The sequence below is a fragment of the Lissotriton helveticus genome, chromosome 7, assembly GCF_964261635.1.
Source record: "Lissotriton helveticus chromosome 7, aLisHel1.1, whole genome shotgun sequence".
NCBI classification, from domain to species: Eukaryota; Metazoa; Chordata; class Amphibia; order Caudata; family Salamandridae; genus Lissotriton; species Lissotriton helveticus.
Window position 1 is genome coordinate 352,309,511 of NC_136068.1, and position 20,624 is coordinate 352,330,134.

The window sequence follows — 20,624 nt, forward strand, 5'->3', positions numbered from 1 at the left end:
TGGCATTGAATGTACACTGTGCGCCAATTCTTCAATCGCCTAGATTCCCTCGGGTAGTAGTGCGCTATATAAATACATAAATAAATAATAAATAAATACAGCCAGGTCCTTGGGCTTGTCTGTGACCCCTTGCCAACCCCAATCTGCCATATGCCCATTTCATGGCCACAGAAGTGGTCTCCAGCCGCACCCATTCCCTCCAAGCCACCAAGTTGAAGTGTCGTCTGAGCCTTTTTTGGCCATGGGCGCCAGTCCCTTAGATAACATGAGGCAGGCTGCCAGCTTTCAGGTCAGTCCACCACCCTGCAGGCAGCTGCTGCTTCCAAGTCTCTTTAATTTCCCCTCTGACCACCATACGCACCCAGTGAGAGGCAGCATACATCATCATCTGCCCCACTGGCAGTCAGTGACATCAGACCGCTGGGGGCTACATATCGTCCAGAGGGGCTACTCCCTCCCCTTTGTGACCACCTCACTACAGACTTACGATCAGCTGACGAAGGACCATTGCTACTTGAGTGCATGCTCTCATGAGCGAGGAAGCCATAGAGAGGGTACCTACATCAGAATTAGGTTGTGGTTGTTATTCCCATCACTTCCTGGTGCCAAAGAAGGACAGAGGACTTTGTCCTATCCTAGACCTGCACCTTTTCAACCTCTTCTTGAAAAAGGAGAGGTTCACAATGCTCCTGCTCACCCAGGTTCTGTCGGCCCTGGACCCAAGAGACTTGATGGTAGGGTTGGACTTGCAGGACCCACATTTCCTCATCCCGGACCTGCCTACCCACAAAAGTTACCTGCGGTTCACAGTGGGCCAACTTTTAGTTTGCTGTGCTCACTTACGGCCTTACCAGCGCCTGAGGGGCTCACACGTTCACAAAGGTAAGGTCAGGGGATCCAGTCTTCCCCTACTTCGACAACTGGCTATTGAAGGTGGACTCGCCACAGGCAGTCGTCTGCCACCTTCAGACTATGGCAAACGTCTTGCACTGCCAGGGTTCACTATCAACATGGCAAAGTCTCCCTGTCAGACACCCCCTTTCACCAGAGCTCTTCTGGACACAGTGCAGTTTCTGGCTTATCCTGCCAAGTGGGGAGCCCAGTATATTTAGGATATGATACCAATGTTTCAGCCTCTATCCTGGGTTTTGGTGGGAATGACCCTGAGGCTGCTAGGTCTCATGGCCTCTTGCATCCTGCTTGTGACACATGCCCGCTGGCATATACAGGCTCTGCAGTAGGACCTGAGCCCAGTTCATGCAGCATCAGGGGAATCTCTCCAACAAGGTCCAGATCTCGGAGGGCACTGCAAAAGATCTAAAGTGGTGGCTAACGAACTGCGATTGGGACACAGCAGACTCCTCTCACTTCCTCAACCAGACCTGACAGTGGTGGCAGATGCATCACTCCTGTGATTGGGCGGCCATCTGGGAGAGGTATAAATCAGAGGACTCTGGTCTGCAGCAGAGTCTGGACTCCACATAAACCCGCTTGCGGTCCAAGCGATCAGACTTGCATTGAAAGCATTTCTACCCTCCATCAAAGGAAGGCTAGTGCAGGTGTTCATGGAGGACACCATGTGATACTGCAACAAACTGGGCAGGATGGGGTAGGGTTGTGTACTCTTGGTCTATCCCTGGTGGTGCAACACTTGGTGGGCTCTCTGAACACCCTCACAGACAAACTCAACCGAAGATGCCTAGCAGATCACAAATGGCATCTCCACCCAGAAGTGGTGCTAGGTCTCTTTCAGAAGTAGAGAGAACCTTGGTTAGATCTATTCACCACTGCTGAGAACGTGCAGTGCCCGTGCTGGAGGTTTCAAGGCGGCTTTCACTCAGAGGCACTTTTCATCACGAGTGAAGGTCAGGCCTCCTGTACACCTTTCCGCCCATACCACTTCTGTGCAGAGTTCTTAACAAAATCAGTAATGACTGGGCCAAAGTTATCCTTGTGGCTCCGGACTGGGCTCGGAGAGTTTGGTACCCCAAGCTGTTGAGCAGGCCATTGGTCCTCTGATCAGGCTCCCGCATAGTGAGGATCTTCTGTTGTAGCTACAGGGGACGACTCTCCACCCGAACCTGTCAACCTTCCACCTTCATGCATGGAGATTGAGCAGGGACTGTTCACAGCTTTTGACCTGCCGCCATAAGTCTGTGATGTTATCTTGGCAGATCGGTGTCCCTCCTCCAAGACGGTATACACTGGCCGTTGGAATACATTTGTGGCCTCATGTGCTGAGAAACAGGTTGCCCCCCCCCCATCTGATCCCCTTTCTCAGGTTCTTTTGTTTATACTAAACCTGGCCCAGCAGGGCTCTTCTTGGGCACACTGAGGGGTTATTTATCTGCCATCCCTGCTTTGCTGCAGCTGCCAGATCAGCCTTCTCTCTTCAAGTCCCCTATTGTAAATAGGTTACTTAAAGGCCGGCAGCACGTTCCCCATTTCCCTTTGCTATGCCTCTATAGGTCCTTAACCTGGTTCTTACTTTCTTAATGTGCACTCCCTTTGAGGCACTTCATTCTTGACCTCTTAGGCTCCTTACCATCAAGACAGCCTTTCTGGCGGCAATTACATCTGCCAGAGAGTCAGCGAGCTATAGGCACTGTCCTCTCAGCCTCCTTACATTTTGTTTTTACCCGAGCTTCCTTCTTTACGCAGGTACTCACCCCGTTCCACGTAGTCCAGTCCATCTCTTTGCCTACCTTTTACGCTCCACCTCATCCCTCTAAGAAAGAGGAGAGACTCCACCGGCTGGGCCCAAAAAGAGTGCAAAATACCATTCCGGGTAGACAATCAACTCATCGTGGGGTATGTCGGTGCCCAAGAAGGAAAGGCCGTGCAGAAAGGGACCAGCTCCCGATAGAATGTGCTCTGTATTAAAATCTGCTGCACTTTGTCCAAGAAGCAACCACCTGAGGGTTTAAGTCCCTATTTCATGAGAGCAAAGGCTATGACCACTGCATTAGCAGGTGGAGTTCCGGTTCTGGATGGATACTTTGCCCATTCGGTTCTCCAGGACTTTTTGGTGTGAAATTGCTTCGCAGACCCACCTCTGGGGAGGAATTGCTTTGGTATCTATTCTTTGGTAAGGAATCTGCAGCTCGAAGTCTCTATCAGATGAACAAGTTACTTATCTTTGGTAAAACCTTATTGGGTAGAGACTCTATCTAGCCACAGATTCCTTTCCAACCCACTCATTCTCCATACTCTGAGAACGGATTTCTAGGGACAGGGCTTGCCTCTTTCAGGGCCCCAATTTCTCATAAAAGTGGGCAGTGCTCTTTGTGGCTCTGCAATCCAGGCATGGAAAGTCGTGAAAAGAAACTGACATCAGAGTACCTGGGTGACAACTATATAGTTGCCACTTCCGGCACAGACTGCGTCGACGACACAATGTGGAGCCAGTTAACACCACCTACAGGCACGCAGAGGTAGTGCTCACGAAAAATGTACGGATCCAGTCTGACGCCGTTGGATAATTCTAAGGCAAGAATTTTGTGGCTATTAGATAAGACATTACGGAGGATAAGTTACTTGTTCTTTAAGCACACCCCAAGCCAGCAGTTTTCATTTATTAAAGATTAAACTCTACCCAGATTGAAGTGGTTGTTCTATTTCATGACAACAATGATCAAATTCTTAGAAAAGAAGATAAACAGTCCTACCTTTATACACTCACTATACACAGTCGGGTCTCCACATTGCAATTAGGCTTCACGCTCACAACAATTTAGGAAGGTCTGAGGGGCTCACTTTGCACACTGGTATGATCGGCAATCTGAGTTTGAGTGGCGTTATCTCCTGAAAACTGAGATTTTGACTAAGGTTGGCTGGTAACAGTGATCTGGATGTTTCAGTCCAGCCTCTGATACAGTCTGAGAAACACACCAGACAGTAGACTGGAGAAGCGCCAGTGGCCTCAGAACGTCTACCCTGTGCAGAGTCAGAGAATTTGAGCTTTGCTTGGAGGTCAGCACTGGAGCACATTCTTAAAGTTCTTCAGTACCTACTTTGGGTAGTAAGCACTATATAAATTCAATCACAAAGCCACCACTTACTAAATCGACACAGGCCATTGTGTGTACATGCAAAGATACGGAACGTTTGCTCACAGTGTGACAGCATTGAGCACCGTTGTACTCATTCCAATGAGGGGCTCCAAAGCTGCACGGGTGAGCCAGCATGTTGGTAGAAAAAATGTTAACTAAAAATGCCTCCGGAAGAATGAAATGTATTTGTAATTGCATTTATATAGCGATTACTACCACTGATGAGGTGTTGAAGCACTCTGTGCAAAGCAGAACGCTACTTCCAAGGTTAGTGAATAATCAAGTGCTTATTGGTTGTTATTGATTACAGGAATTAGTCGTGTGCTGTGTTGGAGACCATTCCATGCATTTACTCCAGTGTCTATGGTGGATCAAATTAGTAGGGGTTAAGTGTGATCATTAGTGTAGAGGTATGCAGGTTAATGTAGATGGCTGATATGATTAGTAGATGAGTTAGAGGAGATTAGGTATTGCTAGTTTGCCTGGTGTGACTTTCAAAGGGCCAAAATGTCATGATCTTTGAGATGGGGTCTGGGCAATTTGCTGAAAAAGAATAGTAGAGATTACTGCAAACATGCACATGCCTTAGGGGAGGTTGTACGCCGAGACAGTAGGCATTCAGAAAATGGAAAGTTACCAGAGTGTTGTTCAAAGAAAAAAGACAGGGGACAATCAGAAGTTTTAAGTCAGGGTCTACATTCTCATGCAGAATTTAAATAATATAGAGTAGACTCTTGAGACTGCACACAAGCTTCAAAAAGAACATTATTATTTACATGTGAGATACTATTTTAGGTACTTTTCGATAGGGCCTACAAACAGGCAAACAGTCTATCCTCTGTCACAAGATGAGGGTGGTCATAGCTTCCCAGACAGTGGAAGTGTATTGTCTGCATTTCTGTAGCTGGAGGGCAAAGACCAAGCCAGTGAAGTAAAAAGGGAAATTCAAAGAGAACTTTTTATTATTAAGGAGATGTAAAAATAATCTTCCTGCCAACTGTCATATGGTGGATAGCAGGGGTGAGGATTTCACATTCTTCTTTTCAAGAAAAAGTCCTCTGTTGGCTTATTTTTTGTCCCTAATTGCTGCTTTAGGAAGATCTCACACTTCATTATGCCCATGTAAGGAGTGCTCCAGCTTGTAGTCTGTTCCAGTGCTTCCTGCTGTCAGAAACCACACTTTACACATAGACTGTCTCGTGGGTAGCCCAACACACACTAACGTGTGCCTTTAGCACCATGTAGAGCTTTGGGAACTTGAAATGTTTGCAGTTTTCTCTGTTTTACTGGGAAAAGTAAGACATATAAAAAATAAGACATATATCAACTTTTGCTTACTGTTTCAATACAGAGTACATTGCCAGGAATGCATGGTGGCCAGTAGTGCCATAGTGATCTGGTGTAATAAAAAACGTAAAGAGATGATAAGTGCTATGTTTGTGCAAATGTCCTCCCGGTTCATATCCAAAAAAACACTACCATGACATTTTCAGGTTTATTGTGTCTAAAGTCGCTACAGGGCTCCTAGCGTCCCGGTGGATGCTATAGAAACAGTTCAACAGCCTGTCACTGGCCTTGCGTACCAGATGCAGGGCTAGACCCCAAATAATAAAATCAATCTAGTAGAATTACCTGTTAATATGCAATGGAAGATGAAGCTGTATAGTGCATAGTAATGGTGAATGTGTTGAGACACTTACACTTAAAGACCAAACATGTAAGAAGATAGTTAAAGGTTCAGGATTGAGTAAGAGGGGGCAAACCTTGTTCAGTTGAAGTGTAAAAGGTGCATGACACGTTTTTTCAATAATAAAAGTAGGTGATTAGTACATCTAATGTCCTCAAGAGGACGAATTCCAGAGGGTTGGGACTGCACCTGAGAAAGACAGATTAGCAGTCCAGTAATGTGAGAACATTTTGGTTTCTATTCAAAACATTTCTTCGCTCCTCAATCCTCCTAGTTTGCCAGATACTTCTAAAGATTTGTGTCTGTAATCTAGGTGTCTTCTGGCCCATTATTCCCATGCTATTTTGGAAATGTCTCAGATGGTCATTCCGAACCTCGCCAACCACGTTTTTCCCTTTTTTGCTGTGATCATGTGTGATAAGTAGAGCAAAACATGGCCTGGATACATGGGTGATCGATGGGTGCTTTTGTTGCCATACTCTGCCACACATGTTTGAATTCTACCTGCTTTCAGGTGATGTCCAGGCCAACCTTCTAGACATGCCATTTGATGTAGCATGCCCCTGTAAAAATAATGTTGACTCTGCACTGGATTGCTTAAAAAAAGTCCAGGCTGCAGCTCGGACCTTCAGACCATCTTCCCCTACTCTCCTGTTTCACTAACAGTACTGAAATTTCATAGGATAATCTTGGGGTCTGCATTTTCAGTGGTGCCAGCAAGCGTAGCCCATATAGCAGACCGACAAGTTCCTTAACAGCTACACGGGTCATGATGGCTACAAAGCACTTCAAGGGCAGCAACGACAGACCTCTTCTTTGTTCTCCCTGGCCTATCCCACAAAACTTCTTTAAGTCACCCTTGATCGAGTAATTGAAGCCTGTTGGGGGGAGGGTGTTCTTTACTTTACAGCACTGGCTGTCCATCCTCCATGACTGATGGGTCCTCCAGATTGTAGGGCAAGGATATGCCCTTACCCTGCAGGACTGTCTTCTCCTATCCCCTGTCCCTTCTGTCTTTTCAGTCTATACCCTCATTCTGCAGTAGGAGTTTCTCCCTCTGTTTATCAAAGTGGCCATTGAATTTGTTTCAGAGAATGAGATCGAGCAGGGATGCTACTTCTTTTATTATCTTGTTGTAAAAAAAGATGGTGGTTTTGCCCCATTCTCAACTTTCTTATTCTGAACATCTTCCTCTGCAAATAGGAGTTCAAAATAATTTTTCTGGTACAAGTCCCTTTAATTCTGGAACTAAAAATCTAAATGGTGCCCCTTGCCGTACAAGTACCTGCATTTTGTGGCAGGCTCCTCCAACGATCAACTTGCAGTCCTTTTCATTTGAAATAACATCAGCCCCTCAAATCTTCACACAGGTATTATCTGTGATCAAGATACATCTTCTGGTGTTGGAACACATGCAGGCCACAATCAGTCTAATCTTCAACCTGGGGTTTTCACTCAACATGTGACCCCTCCCCAAGTCATTTCTCTAGTTTTCTCAGTATCTCCTGTTCACTGTCTCACCCAAGACCTGCTGCCTCCACTGCATTTTTGGGATATTCAGGGCTATATCTGTTGTTTCAGGAAGGAGATGCTCTTCCTGTCCTGAAGCCCTCCACTTTTTTAGCCTGCATGTCTTTATTTAGCATCTCACTGGTTCCTCGCAGTTGGTGAATGATGTGTGCACTTGAGTGGTGTCTTCATTTAAAGTGGGCCTAGAACTGGAGAATTTAGATGGACAGCATTTGGATTTCCCCAGAAGCTGCTCAAGACCTGAGTTGGTGGCCTATGAAGGACCATTTTACATTCGGGAAGCCCATCACTGATTCAACCAAAAGTGGTCACTGTAGTGATCAGTGTCTTCTCCTTTGTTTGGGGCAGTCAGCTCAATGATTGAAGAACGTAGAGCTAACCACCTGGCCCGCAAAAAAAAGTCTTGCGTTCCGTCAGCAGTTTTACAGAAAAGCAACAAAGGTCTAACTAGTATTATTAAAAAAAAGAATGATACATTTTTATCTCGTCTTTTTAAATGTATACAAATATCAAATTAAACTGACAAGATATGTACAATTGTCAAATATATAAATAAGGTCTACAAAACAGGTTTATAGTGCTCTCTGAGGTGAGTGATCACGCAGGTCAAGTTAAACTAACATAAAACATTGCTCAAAGCACTGATCGAAACTGAAACAGTGGTAGAGATATTTATTGTGCCGGTGATGTCTGGTCGGTTGTGAACCACGTGGCAGGGTCCTTGAAGGCGCAGGCTGTTGGTAGTAGTCATAGTGGTGATTACAAGTGGCATCTTCATGTGGTTTAATTGGGGCAAATCTTCGGTGGACCTCACAAGAACTCCCATTGTCCACATTTCTGCACTCTACAGTTCCCTTAGCAGAGAGACCTGTGAGATGTGCTCTGCCTAAGGGTGGCTTCAGTTTCCTCTACTCTTTTCCTTCCATCCTTTTGATTCCTCGAGTTTTGAACAAACTATGTCAGCACAGTGCTCAAGTGATCTCCTTTGCGAGGGACTGACTGCGGAGAGTGTTTTATTTATATCTACTCTTCTTGTTCTTGTCCTCCAGGATGTTTCTGTCTTGGATATTTGCTAGGCTGCAACAGGACTTTTCATACTTTTATCAGGCATTGTTGCTTTGTCTCTTAAGTCAGCAATGATGGCCATTTTGCCAGATCTGTGTTAGAGAATATCCTCACTTGACCTTCTCCTCGGACCCACCACCTTGGAGGTACTGATTGATTCAAGAGGTGAGTAATCTTCCAATGGAAGTACCCATAAGAAGAACAAGTTGCTGACTTTCGCTAACAAGTTTTCAGATGAATACTTTATCTACATGCAGATTCCTCATCAGTCCTGCCAGCCTCCCCACTCAAAGGAATGGTTATGATACTTTTAATAAGTTCCAAGTTAGTTTTGATAAATTGCAGTTTCTGTCAATGTTGTCAGCCTTGTCTCCACTTGTGACAGTGTGGGAAACAAAGACTGGAAACTGACATCAGTGCACAGGGCTGGCACCTTGTAAAGCTCCCTGATGCTATATTGAGTGGGGTTCCTGAAACAAGAGCAGGAGAGCTAATTCAACTTTCTGGAGCTAGTCTGGTGCCTGAATGAGATTTAAGAGGTGAAGAATCTGCAGGTATAGATAGCATCCACCAGAAAGGTCTTTAATGAAGTTAAGGAACCTTGGGGGCATTACGACCAGAGCTAAGTAAACCAAAACTAGAGGCCCCCTGTTAAACCAAATTACGGCCAGAACTGCCAACTTTGGAACTGGGGAACTATGTCCAATCCCAGCATGGGCCCAATATCATGCGACTCTGGGCAAATAACTTAATCTCCCTGTGCCCTCCCAAAAAAGTATTCTGACCTTGTGTAATGTAACTGGTGCTCATGTAAAGCTCTCCAATAGCGCTAGGCCGAGCTTGATTCACATAAACATGCAAAAATCCATTTATTCAGAAGCTTAGTATTGCAAAACAAATGCTATTTAAGCTTTAGCTGCCAGCCCATCTTGAAAATATGGCCTTATAGTGATTGATCTAAAATGTAAACCTTGTGCTCCCACTAGAGTGACAGACACATCTTTACACAATATCTGCTTTATTGACTTTGTGTATATGTTTGATAACTTAAGAAGTATACTTCATCAAAAAGAGTTATTGATCACGGAAGAAGCATGCCAAGTAAAGAGGTAGAAATAAACTTGCAATCTTACATTCTAAAATGTAACCAGCTATTTAAATCTAATTTATTGACCAAAGAGGGTGCCTCTAATATTAGAAAATAAGATTGCAAAATATTTCGCTCTTCACTGTGGACCTGCAGTTCCTCTTAACACCAATTACCCAAAATTAGCAAGTCATTTCAGACAATGATTGATTTCTGGATGAAAGGGTTGGTTCTAACCAGAGCTAGAGGTGTATTCCTGCAATGGAAGTTCAGTTACTCAATCTAAGTTGTTTTCTTCACCAGACTGCCTTGGTCTGAACTGATGTCTCTGGTTGCAGGCGTTGCACGCGATGGATTCAACGTCACACATGATTTGGGTGAGCATAAAATAATATTTGTTTCTCACTATGACAGTGTATGTGTTTTGATGTAACCAGAACAGCTAAGTCATCCTGATCGAGGCATCTACCAGCCAGTTTTCGCTACACGTTTTGTTACTACGGTTTCCTTTTAAACTATTCCACTTGATCTAAAGAAGTTCATGCTGCCATCATTAGTGTACCACTCTACCACACAGTATAGTTAATCAAAGCTCTGTGACCACATACAGCCCAACATACAGCATTATATTTGTCGAGGAAGTGGCTCTCAATAGGCACACAGCTGTACTTTGCCTTTTAAAATTCTATTTTCATTCCTGTGGAGGCACACGAAAAGAAATGAAAGTCCCATTGCGAGGTCGCTGAAGTGAGCAACTTATATTTTTTATAAAGAAATGATGGATTTTCCCTTAAATAAAGAAGCTCATTATACCGTAGGGCTGACCCTAAATTGGCTGTGTCCCTTGTATTTTTATGTAAAAGGCCAAGCTTTTATGTTATGCCGAAGCAACCTCTGAAATATTCAAAAAAGTGATGGAAGGAATGCTTGAAATATTCTCAGCTACTGGAAATTACTCGGGCTGCATCTCAGTGCATTGTTATTTTGCACACCATACCACCTCAGTTTGGGCCCAGTGATATGCATACCAGTCTTGACCCTGCTCCAATGGGAACAGTGAAGCCTGCAACTGCTAGGCCAGGTCCTCACTGGCTTGGAACTGGGATGCGGTACAAGTAATTAAGAGTGGCTAAGATTAATTCAAGCAATCCATCCATCACTTTTTTGCATACCTCATTAAACAACCCTGCGGCTATATAAAAAGAATTGTAGGCCTGGTGTTTGCCTTATGTTGCTAAGTTGGATCAAGAAATAGAAATCTGAAAACCTTTAATAAGCAGTCTTTGGATATATCCTACAGAATCCTCTCTGTATCTGATTTACTAGTCTCTAAGTTATATGTGTTCCCACTCCCTCTTCCTTGCTTCCTCAGATGTTGTGAGCGAGTGGTTAATGTTCAGCAGTAGCTGACCTGCCCCGCTTCTCTCTAGCACTTAGTTATCCAGGTGTCTTGCCCCTCAGCTCAGCCTGTCCCACTCTCTAAGTTGGTTCCAAACATTGTGCAAGTGAAAACATCTGTTGGGGTTCTGCTATATCCTTCTTCTTCTGCACTGTCGGACATTGTGGGTATGTAGCAGACCCTAAGGAGGCTCTTTAAAGGATGCAGCAAAGTAGCCCTTACAGAGTTATTTTGCCCTGGATGAAAACCTGCCACTTTTAAAACTGAAATTGTTTACTTTTTGCTTGATTTCAGCTTATCTGATGGAGACATCTAGCCGCTGATTCCTTACCTTTGAATTCCCAGGCGTCAGACTGAATCCTGAAGATTTTGTCACGGACAGTACCCCTGTGTGCCTATAGGTGGCGTCGATCGGCTCTGCGTGGTGTTGTCTGCGCCCAAAGTGACGTCTGCGTCACCTATATAGGCTCCACATCAGCGCACTGATGCCAGTTCTTTTCTTTCTGCACCACTTAGTTCTGATCCAGAGAAAGAGCTACCACTCTGTCGGTTTTTGACAGACTTTTTTCAACGTTTTGTCAAGTCCTTTTTTGAGGAAATGCTTCCTCCTGCTGTGTAGTGTGATGTCTGTTAGGAAGACAGGTTTTAAACTGTGACATGTCTGTCATCGCGCCATGTTGTTTACAGACCCACACTTCATGTGTCTGTGGAGTTTCGAGCACAAACACAGCTCCAAGTCATGCTCGTACTGCCGGGCCATGCGACGGAAGGGTTTGAGGGAGCGGTACCTGAAGCTGCTGGTGGTTCGTCAGGTGACACCCCATCGTGCAACTCCTCAGAGATCCTGGTTCCGAAAGAGAGAGAGGTTGCTGGACTGCTGAAGGAGCACCAAGTAATCTTCTTTCCATTCCTGGTCCTCGGGCCATTAGGGGAAGAAGCTCAAGAAAAAAGCTCCAAAAAGAACATGAAGACGAAGCTTCCTTGACTTCCCCTCATCTGTCGTCCGACATGATGAAGGAGCATCGACATACGAGACATTGTTCTTCAGAATTGTTGCCTGGGCCGATTCTGAGCCTCCCATATCTTCCAGGCACCAGAACAACCCGCTCAAGTCAAAGAATTGTACGAGGCCATGCGCTAAGTATGAGATTGGCACGACCCACTCCGGTGCGCCTTCTGGCCCCACAGGGTCAGCTGGGGCCTCATCGGGTTATGTAGCGACAGACCCCATGGATCTGGAACAGCACCAGTCGTGCCACCCAGACCTTCCCCGGCCCTGACGCTGATGCTCCTGGAGCCCACCGGCGGCTGCCAGCTTCATTCTGATACCCTATGACACGGAGTTAGAGCCACATCGCCTGATGCCGTTCCCTGGCGCCAATATGAACCCCACGTCTTAGGTCCTAGGTTGAAGCCTAAGCCATTTTCTAAAGGGCTAGGCATGGGATAAGAGTGGGAGGGGTCACTTGATACTTTAGAATACCATTTAGAAGGTGATATGGACTGGTGTGAGGAACTCTGGGATGGCAATGGTCTGGATATATCCCCTGAACTGGTATGCTTTGTCCCCCTACCGTGGCTATGAAGGAGGGACTATCCTATTCATGTTGGTGAAGAGTGCAGCTGAGGTACTGGATCTCCAGGTACCTTCGGTGGCAGTCAAGACTAACATCTTGACAGAAGTGCTACAGCTGCAAGCTTCTTCTTCCAAACCCATGCTCCCTTTTAATGAAGCACTTACAGATGTCCTACTGGGAACCTGGTCCAAACCCAGCACAGGGGCTCCTGTGAACATGACAATTGCCAGCTGCCCCTGCACCTGGGAACCCGAGCTTCCTCACTCAACACGCCACACCTGAGAGCTTGGTGGTCCAAGCCTCTACGTCCCATGGCACATTCCCTACTGCACACCCAGATATTGAATCCAAGAGGCTGGACAGAGTAAGAAGATGTTTTCTTCCACCTGCCTTGCATTGGGGTAGGCGAAATATGCATGTTTATAGGGCCGCTAATCCCAAACTCTGTGAAAACGGTTGCAAAGGTGCTGCCACAGGTCCCGGAGGAGGCCCACATCACGTTCTCCCAAGCGGTCAAGGACTGGAGAGATGCAGCGAAGTTCACTGTTAGATGTGGGTTGGATACTACTGACTCGCTGGACAGAGCGGTTTCGATGATGGTGAGGCTGAAACGCCATACCTAGCTGAGAACATCTAGCTTTTCAGGGGATGTCCAGGCTTCCCTCATGGACATGCCCTTTGACTACAATCGTCTCTTTAGAGCCAAAGCAAACACGGCACTGGAGCGCTTTAAGAACTTGCAGACTGCGGCCAAGTTCTTGGGCCTCTCATTTGCCCCTTTGGCTCAAGAAGTTATTCAAGATGCTCACATTGGCTCAGATGTTGTCTTCCCAGGACACAGGAGACTGTATGGTAGCGTTGGACATGCAGGATGCCTATTTTCATATTTCAGTCCTGCCTGCCCACCGGTGTTACCTACGGTAGGCCACAAGCACTTTCAGTTCATAGTGCTCTCATTTGGCCTCAGCAACAACCTTTGGGTGTTCAACAAGGTGAGGTGGTCGCAGATCATCTGAGCAGATCAGAGGTGCCAGTCTTCCCCTATCTCGACTACTGGCAGCTGAAGGCAGGCTCGTCCCAGGATGTCGTACCCCACCTCCAGACTACGGCAAACCTGCATTCACTGGGGTTCACTATCAACGTCCCAAAGTCACATCTGACTCCTCATCAGTCGTCCCTTTTTTCCAAGCTGTTCTGGACACAGTGCAGTTTTGAACTTATTCTACCGAGCAGCGAGTCCAGTATATTCAGGGTATGATACCAATGTTTCAGCCTCCATCTAGGGTTTTGGTGAGAATGACTGAGGCTGCTGGGCCTCATGGCCTCCTGCATCCTACTGGTAACACATGACAGATGGCATATGCAGGCTCTGCAGTGGGACCTGAAGTTCCAATAGGCGCAGCACCAGGGGAATCTCTCCTACATTGTCCAGTTATCTGAGGGAACTGCAAAAGACATGCAGTGGTGGCTGATATACCGCAATTAGGTCAGAGGTAGACTCCTGTCCCTTTCCCAACCAGATCTATCTCACAGTAGTGACAGATGCATCACTTCTGGGATGGGGAGGCCATCTGGGAGAGGTAGAGATCAGAGAACTCTGGTCTCTGGTGGAATCAGGGGAGAGGAGTTGGCCTAACGGCTAGGGCGCTCAACCCAAGACCTGGGGATCTGGGTTCGAGTCTCGGTAACGACGCCAAAAAACCTCCTGTGATTCCGGGCAAATCACTTAATCTCCCCGTGCCTAAAATGAATGTGTGTCCGTCCTCATGTAATGTAACTGGTGCTATGTAAAGCGCTCTGATACCTGATTCGGTTCGGGTCTAGTTCGCGCTATATAAAACTCTGCAAAAAAAGAAAAAGAAAAAAAATCTGGGCTCCACATAGACATGCTGGAGCTCCGAGCAATCCGAGTGCCATTGAAAGCCTTTTATACCCTCCATCAAGGGAAGGCTGATACAAGTGTTCACAAACCACACCACCGCCATGTGATTCTGCAACACACAGGGTCAGGTGGAGTCGTGTACTCTTTGGAAATGGCTGGAACAGCAGGACATATCCCTGGTAGTTCAACATCTAGCAGGTTCCCTGAACTCCAGAGCGGACAAACTCAACTGTCAGTGCCTAGTGCAGAGTTCTTCAAACTGTGGGGCGCGCCCCCCTTGGGGGGGGGTGTGACACCTTCCTAGGGGGGGCACGCACTCCACTCTAATTTTACCTTTGTTCCCTGGCAAGTCTTCTTAGAGGACTCCGGAAAGGTAGGAGGGAGGGGAATTCCACGGGGCACGAAGTGCCAATGCTTTTATTATGTACCGTCCCTCGAGGGGGTCAATCCATTCAGCTTCAGCTGCAGTGAGGAGACAGGAAGTCTCCTCTGCTAAAACTGAAGGTACACGAACTGAAGACAGCCTTCACATTCGATATTATTATAGAGGAGACTCCTAGCCTCGCACTGCAGCTGAAATGCCTGTCTGTTCCTTTGCTTTCAGTTTAAGCAGTGGAGACATCCTGCCTCTCACTGCAGCTGAAGCATTTCAGCTCTATGAATTAACCCCCTCCTGGAAGGTTTAGCGCTTCCCAGAAAGGAGACAAAGTTTCTTTTAAAACTACACAGGCAGGTGCGCAAAATGCCAGCCAGCCATGTGTTCTTTTACAGACTGCATGTTCCCTTTTCTTATCACCAGTATACCGGATGCACAGCTAAAAAATACTGTATGTTATCTTCACATTAGTAATCAGCAAAAGATCACAATATCTTCTGTTAGTTTACACATTATTTGTAAAATAATTGCATTACTCGCAATTCATGTAATGATTTTCATGTTGCCAGTTCTTTGACTTGAAAAATACAAGAAAAACGATTTCAGTACCTTATAAAAAATAATGTTTAAACTGACAGAAGATATTGTGATATTTTGCTGATTACTAATGTGAAGATAACATACAGTATTTCTTTGCTGTGGATCTGGTATACTGGTAGTTTTCCACCATAGGAATTGTGTTAGTTCAATAGGCTGTCTACCTTCTAACTGGGCTGCACGCATTCACTAAGTGAAACTTGATTATTCTTTGTTTACTGTGTTCAAATGCGGTTTGCGCAGACTCTCCACAAAAACCCTTTTATTATCAGCCATAGATTATTCAAGCAGCCCTGGAACACAAGTAAACATTATTTCTATTTCTATTTGCTGTTCAAAGTATGCATGGACAAGTACTGACAAAACCGCTTTAGGTGACTGCTTATTTTTGTACCGCCTGGGACATCAAAATAATAAGCTGTCACTCCTAATCACAAGACTGGGAGTTTGTTGCAGGATCACCACATTATTTACTTCCTCAACCCTGATCCCTGGTTACTGCCATATTAGCAATAGTTTAACACATTTGAAACCCTACGCTGCCGTCAATAACATTCTGAGTTACTTCAAGTGTCTGGGAATGCACCTTGCATTCAGACAACTCGCTTCTCGTTCTTGCCCTTCACTTTCATGCTCACCCTGCACTCACAATGATCCCCATGCACTCACCATTCACCCACTTACCCTGCACTCACAGTGATCACTCTACACTCACAATGCACTTGCACTGTTCACCCTGTACCTCACCCTGCAATCACACGAGCACACTACACAACCTGCGGTCAAGTGACTCTTCAATCACCTGTCCCCCTCACTGCTCAATCTGCAATCTGACTCAAATAAGCCCACCACTAACTATACATTCATTTGTCCCACTCCGCACTTATATCTGCAACCAAATTCATATGGTCACCTCCTCACCCTGCAGTCACACCTCTTACCCTACTCGCAAACTGTTGCATGGCTCACGGTGCACACATGAGCACTCCTGCCACCCACACAGCACAGAGGGTTAATGTGCCTGCTCCATAGAATGTGTACCATGGAGATCACAGAACTGAGTGTGAGTAAACAATGAGTCGCGCTATAACAAAATAAAGAGAGATGAGGTGCATCGTTGGTGAGTGGTAGTGAGGGAATTCATAGAGAAGGAGGAAATGTGGGAGGGGGCATAGCTGCAGTTTGTGCGCCAGCGCAGGGGGAAGCACAGAGATGCGTCATATTCTTGTAAATATGTTGCATCCCTGTGCTTCGGAAGTGCCGCAGCGTGGCGCAGCCAAAGGGCTTGCCGTGCCACGCTACGGCACTTCCTTGTAAATCTGCCCCTGAATGTGGACACTACCTGAGGATGGCAGAGCAAAAATCCGTCCACAGATTGACCGTCTGTGACGAAAAACAGGCACACCCGACATATTTATGTTAGTGGTGTTATCAATCAATGTCATGTGTAAAACAAAGCATCTTAGTAAAAACAATTTGCGCATGTTTTATCTAGGAAAATGGTGTTTTGAGCTATGTAATAATCTGTCATTTCAGCCCACCCATTCACAAACCTGCACTTTATTAAATACTCTTATTATGTTGAACATTATTTGCTTGATATGGCCCAGGATATGCGCGCGGCGGTCAATTATGTAGTATACCAGATTGCAGAAATTTCTCTCAGTTGTTGGGGGGGGCCCAACAGCTAAAATAATTGAGCTGGGGGGATTCAATCTACAAAAGTTTGAAGACCTCTGGCCTAGTGGATCACGAATTGCATCTCCATCCGGAGGTGGCACAAGGTCTCTTTCTGCAGTGGGGAGAGCCTTGGTTAGATGTGTTTGCCTCTGCTGAGAACGCACAATGTCAGCAGTTTTGTGTGCTGGAGTTTCCAAAGCGGCACTGCTCCGAGACGCTTTTCATCTCGAGTGGACTATAGGCCTACTTTACGCCTTTATGACCATACCACTTATGACCAGAGGTCTCAAGAAAATCAGGAACGACCGGGCACAAGTCATCCTTGTTGCTCTTGACTAGGCACGATGAGTCTGGTATCCCGAGTGTCTCAGCATGAGCATTGATCCTCCGAACAGGCTGCCCCTTCAGAAGGATCTACTGTCATGCAGCAGGGGATGGTCCTCCACCTGAACCTGTCAACTCTATGCCTTCTTGTGTGAAGATTGAACTGTGACCTTTGACAGCTTTTGACCTTCCTCCAGAAGTCTGCAATGTTATCTTGGCAGCAGGGCGTCCCTCCACCAAGATGGTGAACGCCTGCCGATGGAAGAAATTTGTATTATATTGTACAGAAAGGTCTCTTGACCCTCATTCTGCTTTCCTTTCAGATATTTTACTTTTTATTTTGACACTTTGCCCAGCAGGGCTCTGCTCTGGGCAATCTGAAAGGGTATCTTTCTGCCTTCTTGCAGCTGCCGGACCAGCCCTCTTTATTCAAATCTTCCATCAGAAATAGATTTCTGAAATGTCTTGTACATTTGTTCCCACCTTCCCTTCTCGTTATGCCTCAGTGGAACCTTAGTCTGGTTCTCACATTCCTGATGTGTGCTTCCGTTGAAGCCTTTACATAATTATCTCTTCAAGCTGCTTACCATCAAAACAGCCTATTTTGTGGCAATAACATCTGCCCGTAGGATGAGTTAGGTGCAGGTTGTGCCTCCATTTCCCTCTGTATTTCCAGAAAAGCTGGGGCTTTGCACTAGGGCCGCTTTCCTACCAACAGTAGATACACTATTTCATCTGGGCCAATCCGTCACCTTGCCCACTTTCTACGCTCCTCCACATCACTTAAAAGAAGAGAAGCGACTCCATCTTCTGGCTCTCAAAACAACATTGTTGTTCTACCTTGACTGCACACAAGAGTTCCAGTTGGACGACCAGCTCTTCATGGGGTATGTTGGAGCAAAGAAGGGTCGGGCGGTCCTAGTATCTCCTTTTCATTGACTCACCCAAGACCTGCTGCCTCCACAGCATTTTGGGGATATTCAGGGCTATATTTGATGTTTCGGGTGGGAGTTGCTCTTCCTGTCCTGAAAGTCCTCCACGTTTTTAGCCTGCTTGTCTTTATTTAGCATCTTGCTGGATCCTCGTACTTGGTGAATGATGCATACACTCAAGTGATGTGTTCATTTTCAGTGGGCCAAGCACTAGGGAATTCATATGGACCGCATTTGGATTTCCAAAGAAGCTGCTCAAAACCTGAGTTGGTGGCTGATGAAGGACGATTTTACTTGGGGGAAGCCCATTTGTCCTTCACCAGAAGCGGTTACTGTAGTGACCAATGTTCCCAACATTGGTTGGGGCAGTCAGCTCAATGGTTAAAGATCTTTGGGCTAACCGCCTGGCCCGCAAGCAATGATTTGCCCTTAATACTATTTTACCTGAAATTAGTCTGCGGCAGTGTGATGGGGAAGAATTAAAGATTATTATACACTAGGAAATGTATGTCACGAGTGCTGGTCATGTTTCTTTTATTGCTCAGAAATATCAAGTGCACTCTGGTATGTGATGTCATTTTAAAGAGCTAAAATGCGTGGCTGGCCGGTATGCATTTTAAAATCTAAGTTGCATGTCATAGAAACAATACTATACCTGTTACAATATACACCCTAACAACCTCCTCCTACTGATCTTAAATGGGGTATTTAACCTGAACTTCCCCCATAGAGGTTGGTTTTGGGAATCACAAAATGTATATTTGTGGGTACTTTAAAGAAATGCTGCAAGAATGTTATAGTGTTAAACTTTAAATGACAATTTGATACTGAAGAATGCTATCCATAAAGATGTTTGTCTTGTGTGAAACAAACGAGTGTGATGCATTTAGTTGACATGTTTAAAAAAAAGCCAGAATGTAACTAATATCTAAATGAAAATTTAAAAAAATCTATTTGTTTTAACTTTGAAGGTTCAGTGGAGTATACTTTGTGTGAATGGCATATTATGGGGGTTTATACTTGAGGCAGTTGTCTCTTACTGCAAGTGGTCTACTCACCTAAAGTCCCACACACTCTCAGCTTCTGATTGCTACTACTGTTTTACAGCCCGAGCGCTCAGTGAACACAAAGTCTTGAACCTTTCCCACCAGTTCCGAGAGACTTTTCTGCCTGAAGGACAACCTCTGCTGCCAGGAATGTTCATGCGATGGCTAGAGATGGCAGACATTTTGGAATTTGTTGGCTCCAAAGGGGTTTCAGCTTTTTACAACAGCAACTTAACACAGGATATGATATCAGAGGTGAGTTTGCTATATGATTCACTGCTATGGATAGAATGTGCTGTAGCTTTCAAATTAAAGAGCATAGCAGTTTGTTAAAACATGAAAAATGAACACTGCAGGGAAACTGGAAAAATGACTTTCATTGCATTTTTTCCCTTTTGTATCTATTTTCAATGTCTGATTTTGGATTAGCATGGTTTTAGTAAACCTTCAGGACTCCTAGGGCCTGAGATAGTGTATGATGGTCCAGTAAACCGCTGTACTCGTGGTTGGCGGTCCGACCACCACTACAGTGCAGGTCCACCCACAGTATTTTGAGTGTGGCGGTCGGACCTCCATGAGACTGTCAGCTCTGCCGGGATCATGTATCCCGTGTGACGGAGGCAGTGCTGCTAAAGGCAGCAAAATGCAGGTGGTGCCGATGCCGCTCTGCCAAGCATATTACAAGTTGCCTGTCCACCGCCCATTTCGGTGAGTGCGCGATGAAAAGGGTGGCAGAGAGGCAACTAAGGGGGCTCTAACAGGGCCACCTGACGCTCCTGGGCCTGGGGAGCATGTGTAGTGCCCCCCTGGATTTGTATCCCCAGTTCCTGCACAGTGTGCCATGCATACCACACTGTGTACGAAGATGCAGTCGGCACTCTGACGGAGGTGGTCTACATGTTAGGCTCTTCTATAAGCCTAGTAGCAGCCGCCGTCAGACTGCCGCAGGACCGCCCACCGACCAGGATTTAACTCCTAATCTGGCAAGCAGTTGCACCACGGCTTTGAAGGTCCTACAGCGGAAAGTGCGTTGCCGTACCCTCTGTAGGACCGCCAAAGTCATAATCAGGCCCTTAGTGTTCATTTACTGCAGCTTTTCAGCAACATGCTTTGGTGACCCTTTACCATGATTTGTGTTTGTTAATAATGTAAAAAGGCCAAAATTAAACATCTGTATTTTCAAGATGGGATGCTTGAAAATGAGCATTTGTCAGTGTTTTTACTTGTTCGGGAAACAGGTCTTGTGGTTGAATTGTATGTTTTGGTGTTGATGCTATTTCACCAATTGAAAAAGAACAAGAGAAACCAGGAAAAAAGCAAAGGTATTTGGGAACTTAAGATAATTCCGTTTGTAAATTGAGGGATAAAGATTAAATTTAACGCCTCCTTC

General features: G+C 45.7%; 1 protein-coding gene across 1 annotated transcript in view; it reads left to right on the forward strand.

Annotated features, from left to right (window-relative positions):
• GGT7 (gamma-glutamyltransferase 7) overlaps window positions 1-20,624 on the forward strand; it is a 319,943-nt gene that overhangs the window by 164,045 nt on the left and 135,274 nt on the right. The window contains exons 6-7 of the mRNA XM_078652164.1: window positions 9,725-9,798; window positions 19,296-19,489. Coding sequence (XP_078508290.1) covers window positions 9,725-9,798; window positions 19,296-19,489 — 268 coding nt within the window. The remainder of the gene's footprint in view (window positions 1-9,724; window positions 9,799-19,295; window positions 19,490-20,624) is intronic.